The 5,918-nt window shown below is 36.0% G+C and overlaps 1 protein-coding gene across 1 annotated transcript; it reads right to left on the bottom strand.

The window, feature by feature from the left end:
• Positions 1-937: 937 nt before the first annotated feature.
• LOC139196640 (uncharacterized) lies at positions 938-4,770 on the bottom strand. The gene is made up of 2 exons (XM_070823019.1): positions 4,659-4,770; positions 938-1,257 (listed from the first exon to the last, which is right to left on the bottom strand). The coding sequence occupies exons 1-2, from the start codon at positions 4,768-4,770 to the stop codon at positions 938-940; spliced, it is 432 nt and encodes a 143-aa protein (XP_070679120.1).
• Positions 4,771-5,918: the final 1,148 nt, after the last annotated feature.

Raw genomic sequence — 5,918 nt, 5'->3', positions numbered from 1 at the left:
TTTGAATTTTTTTTTCTTTTTTTACAAAATTTTTTAAAAAAAAATTAAAATTTCTATTTTTTCCCTATAACTTCCTAAGCCATTAAACAACATTAAATAACATTAAGTAACATGAAACAACATTAAACAATATTAAATAACATTAAATTAACAACATAAAAATTATACAACATAAAAAAACATTTAACAACATGAAACTTAAACAACATTTTTAAAAACATTTAACAACATAAAACTTAAACGCCTACTCCATGCTTCTTTTGGCCCAAAGATGTGCAACAAGATCTTGTTGTAGGTACTTGTTTATGGCACGAGAACGTATCATCCTATAGCGCCTCATGTACTCATTTAAAGAGATACTACCAATTCTTGGATTCAAAGGCAAATTAAGCCCATCATATATTTTTGCACGAGCCCTTCTTGACCTATTTGAATCATATTGGTCATCATCAGACTCTCCATCAATATACCCATCTCGCTCATCCTCCACAATCATGTTGTGTAATATGATGCAAGACATTATGATGGAGTCCAAATTTTCTCGACTCCACCCTCTTGCTGGTTCCTTGATGATCTTTCACCGTGCTTGTAGAATACTGAAAGCTCTCTCAACATCTTTCCGGTATGCCTCTTGTTGTAAGGTAAACCACTTTTCGGCATCATTCACTGAGTTTGGAATTGCTTGGACAAGTGTCGCCCACTTTGGGTAGATGTCATCTGCCAAGTAATACCCCATATTGTATTGACGCACGTTGATGTAGTAGTCAAGTTAAGGTGACTTACCTTCCATCAGCTTATTGAAGATGGGTGAACGCCCAAGAATTGTAATATCATTTTGGGATCCAAGGACTCCAAAGAAAGCATGCCATATCCATGTGTCATACGAGGCAACCGCCTCTAACACAACAGTTGGCCTTCTCGACCTTCTGCTAAGGCTTCATTGCCATCCAGTGGGACAGTTCTTCCAATTCCAATGCATGCAGTCTAATGACCCTATCATGACCGGAAACCCACGGTCTTCAGCTTTGCGAAGGAGCCGATCCAAATCTTCTTGATTTGGCTCGCGGAGGTACTCCTCTTTATAAAGTTGAACAATTGTGTTACAGAATTCAACAAGAGTATCAAGGCATGTAAACTCAGACATACCATATGTTTCATCCATCGAATCAGCTGGGGAGGCATAGGCCATCATTCGTAGTGCAACAGTAACCTTCTGATGAGGTGAGAAACCAGGGCGGCCTACTCTGTTGTAAAGACCTGTATTTTATATTTATAAAAAAAATATTTATTTTGATCAAATAAGTCTAATAGACTTTTAAAATATTATTTGACTTAAAAACTATATTTTTAAATTATTCATTTTAATTTTGTAATGGTTTATATTCTTTTTACTAGTTTATATTTTATTTGTCTTATGAGGTGTCTCAATTTCTAAGGCAGCCATTAGTGGTGCTTACTAAGCACTCTTTCAAGCTGGACGTGTGAAGTTTATAGATGGCCAAAGAAATATATGGATAAGGGTGGCTGGGGTGTTACCAGCAAGGTGCTCTAAGTGCTTGTTCAGCACTCTAAGAAGCTACTACCTTCTCCGACTATAAATAGGGAGCTACACCTGCATTTCTTTTTAGACATTAGTATCTTACGGGGAAAAGAGAGTGAGAGAAAGAGAAGGGTGTAAGAAACCAGAAGCTGAGGTGCTTCTTAATCGGCGATGTCAAATCTGTAGCAGGGTAATGATTCTCATATTTTCTTTAGTCTTTCCATAGCTCTATATATTGTAGAACTCAGTCGTGTTTCATCTCTGTTGGTTTGTATTATATATGTAAGTATATCTGCATAGACGTTTGGCTATCAGACTTTACAATTGGAGATCATCTTACCTGCACAAAAGTGATAGGACTAAACCTATATATAATTATCACATGCTAAATATTATCTCTTCCCTTTATTAGAGGTTGTTGTATAAAAGAGGACTTGAGCATATTAATTCGAACAGAGAAACTATATATGTATATGTTGGTATTCATGCATATAACTTTGCACAAGCCAGAGCAAACCAAGCTAGCTTTCTCGGCATGGAACTATCTGCATATGTTCATAGGTATAGTTTCAACTGTATCAAGTAAAGCATGTGTTTGGAGTTGATCAATATATAATAACTTGTGAATTAGTATTGCGGAATCGCTAAACTTAGTTATGTTAATTAGGATTAGAGTTCATGTCATGCATTTGGTGATTTGCTTATATATGTGGTTTAATATACTTATTCATTAATCATATGTATGTTCCCAGCTTATACACCAAGAAGACAGCATGCATATTTATATTTGTATTTCACATGTCCCTTGTTCTACAAGTTGTATTCATTCAAACGTTCTCTTATGACCATGTTATTATTTTAGATCAACCAAAAGGGCATTTGAAATGGGTGTTGTTAAGTTAGTAATCTCAAGTGCTTTGACTGGGATTAAAGTTCTTGTCTTGCATATAGTGATTTTCTTATACTTGTGAATAGGAGCTTATCACAGTTGTGGTTTCTTGTGTTATTATCTCGGAGCTATACTTTGGAATCCAAGTAAGGGAAATACGGCAGACCTTTACGGAGATTGATTTTATTAAATTTCGTGAAATATTATATTCTTCTTATTAATCTTCTTGTTGATTAATGGGATCTAGGTTGCTAATTGGATAAATACTACTCTTGGGTGTTTACTTTTTATTGGTTATGGAATTATTGGTGAAGTTATATTCGCTGAGATTATTTGTGCATATTACTCATGTATGAGAATAGTTGGATGTTCGGTGTTGAGAAAGGAACTGGAAATTAGGGTAGTTGGAAAGGATTTTTTGTGTAGTTAAGCCAAACTTTTAGTAGGTACCAAGTCTCAGGCGAGCCCACAGTGCACAGTTTCTTTAAGGGTAATTCGGGATTGGCGACGAAGGGTTTTGGCAAGATGATTAACAAAAGGGGAAATTGGGATGATTGAGTTACATGGGGTTAATTTGTATAATAGAACATTCGAACCACCACTGCAGAGGTAAAATGCATAGTATGGGACGTGCAGGTTCACGTGTTTTATTATATGAATTAACAGGTAGAGATGAAGAGTATTGTATCGCACTCATGCATTGTTGATTTGGTACTTGATTACAAGATTTTATGACACTTAATTTAATATTGTCAATTTATTGTGATAAGGTTATGTCCTTACTGAGCTGTTGAAGCTCACCCCTCTATTGTTATGCAGGTTTAAGAACTAAACAGTCAAAAAAGGGTAGACGAGATGAGAACGGATTAAGTGTGAGGGTAGAATTTTGTATTTATTTATTTAGCCTTGTAAAGAATTATTGAGTTATTTTAAATAAGAAGAATTTTATTTTTCATTCCGTTATTTCAGTTTTATTTTAATTAGTTAGCTTTTATCTCACGTTTTAGATTCAGAGTTATTTTTCCTATTGACCCCGGGTCCAGGGCGTGACATCTATCCAGCTTCTGTCGAAAGTATGGATTGACCTGCTGGACATCATGAAGTAAACGCTCGAAGACATGACGCCTCGTCAGGAAGCGACGAGCAACAGAGCCACCCCATTAAGGTTGTTCCTCAATTGGTTGAGACACCATGACCGCAGCCATGGCTGCCACATATTGTGTATTGCACCATGCTTCATCTTCTTCATCAGACTCCTCATCTTCTCATCTCATCTGCGCCCATTTTTCTTCCAATTCGGAATTAGATGAGGACCCCTAGTTGGAATCCGAAGAGGATCCAAAGTAAAAAATTCAAATCCAACGGCTAGTTGACGTCAGTTACCGTTGCATTTGAATTTATTTTTTTTGGCCAAAATTTTTTAAAAAAATATTAAAAAATTCTCATTTTTTCCTTTAATTTAAGTTGTTGTAGTTTTTAAATTTAAGTTATTGTAGTTTTTAAATTTAAATAATAAATTATGTTTGACCCTATAGCCTTCAGTTGAAGATGATTTTTTATCACACAGTTATTTTTGACATATGGCTCTCTAGGCTCCTTCGGTTGAAGATGAGCTTTGTCTCCATCTCTGGGTCTATTGCCCCGCACCGAAGCCCGAACGGGTGGTGATAGGAAGTCTTATATATGTTTCCTTGATTGGACTGGAGCATGTCAAGCCGATTTTCCCGGTGGACTCCTACCAATGAGAGGCCGGTTAAGAATTGCAAAAGTGCGCTTGACCAGCCCCGTTAGTTTAGTGTAGTTTAGTTATACGGAAGAGTTACTTTTACTGTTGGATGGTTATGGCACAAGTCCCTTGTTGTTGAAATTTAGTTTATTAAAGTTGGTTGCTTAAATGTTGTTACTTAGTGGATTTTGAGAGTTTAAGGCAGTTGTTGAGTTAATTATGTTATTTTCTCTTTGCTTTTTGAGGCTCCAATTAAATCGGGGCGATAGCCGAGCAAATTATTTATGCAATTTCAAATTGTGGATAGTGACGGTCACGAAAGTTACAGGATGATCTCAATCTAAGTTTCTAAACTCCAATCTCTTCTTCTCCACTAACAAGAAGAAAACAAGAAATCATACTGAACTGAAGCCTAATTATTAAGCGGATGTATTGTCAATAAGTGCAAGTTGGTTAGATGTTGTCATGGGATGGGAAGAAAGATAACAAAAGAAAGGAAATACCTGAATGGACTGAAATATGATAGAGTCGTAAGGTCATTGGATATTCCTTAAAATATCCAAAAATTCGAAATTCAAAAGGGGGTTTTTCCTTTCCATCAGTTTTGAGCCCCATAATCCCATATGGCCAATGTATACTCTCATCACCTCATTTCATCTAGTTGCGCACTTATATCGTCTCCTTATCGTTTTGATGTAACTTTCTGAACTCCCATCTTCATACATTACACTACTCTTTTCATGGTTTCTAACTTTCTTTTGTTTCTTTCCTTCAATCGGCCTAATATAATTAAATTCCTTTTCTTTTTCTTTTCTTCTTAACAAGGTTATGACGATCTTTAAACGTAGGAGAATAAAGTACCACTTTAGAGATATAACAAAATAATATACAGTTCATATGTGAGAGGTTTAATGTTAATTTAATCTTTTGTGAATGTTAAACTCTCTCATTTCTGCATTTAATTCAATTTTTTACAGAAGTCTAAGATATAATAAAATAATATTACATGTGTCCGAGGTCCAAAAGAATAACCAATAGATTTGTTTCTTCTTTTGCCTACAATTACAAATTTCATTCGATCTTTTTTTCTGCAAGAGGGTTCAGCCTAGCTAGGCTCCTCGACATTAGTAAGTGGAGGGTGCATGCCTCTGATGGCCATTGCCTGCTTTACAGTATCTGATGCCTAACGAAAATACCTACTTCACTCAAAAGTTGTAATTCCTGAAAGTAAGTTGTGAGGTGGAGGACAACTAGTCATGACTACTCGTGCATGATGGACGTGAGTCAACCCAAAAGAAATTCGTATAAAAAAAGAAGAAATCGCGCAGCCCAATAGAAAGACAAGACGAAGGAAGACTAGTTTCACATGCATAATATATTGCTGTGTGATGACTTCAAAAATAACGTTGCAAAAGCCTGCAACTAAACGAATGTTCTGCACTCTGCAGTGTAACGTTCGATTAGTTAGTGCCGTGATTGCAAAACGAAGGGATGCAATGCAATGCATATGGCATTAGAACGTGACAAATAATAGAGAGCGGATTTGGAAACAACTAAACGTCTGTCCTGTTGTGCGGATTAAGACAAAAACAAACTTAATGAGGGTGCGTCGTGTGTGTTTCTTTTGTCTTCACATGCCAAAAAATATTGACAGAGACGGACAATGCATAACTATGCGTGTAGAGCAAATTCTACTATGAAATGATTCTCACTCTTACTATGATATATCAGCCAGTCTGTTTTGCCTTTGTGCACTTCTTTTC

This window comes from Malus domestica, chromosome 05 (genome assembly GCF_042453785.1).
Source record: "Malus domestica chromosome 05, GDT2T_hap1".
Lineage (NCBI taxonomy): Eukaryota > Viridiplantae > Streptophyta > Magnoliopsida > Rosales > Rosaceae > Malus > Malus domestica.
The sequence above is the reverse complement of the archived record's forward strand: the minus strand, read 5'-3'. Positions and strand labels throughout refer to the sequence as shown.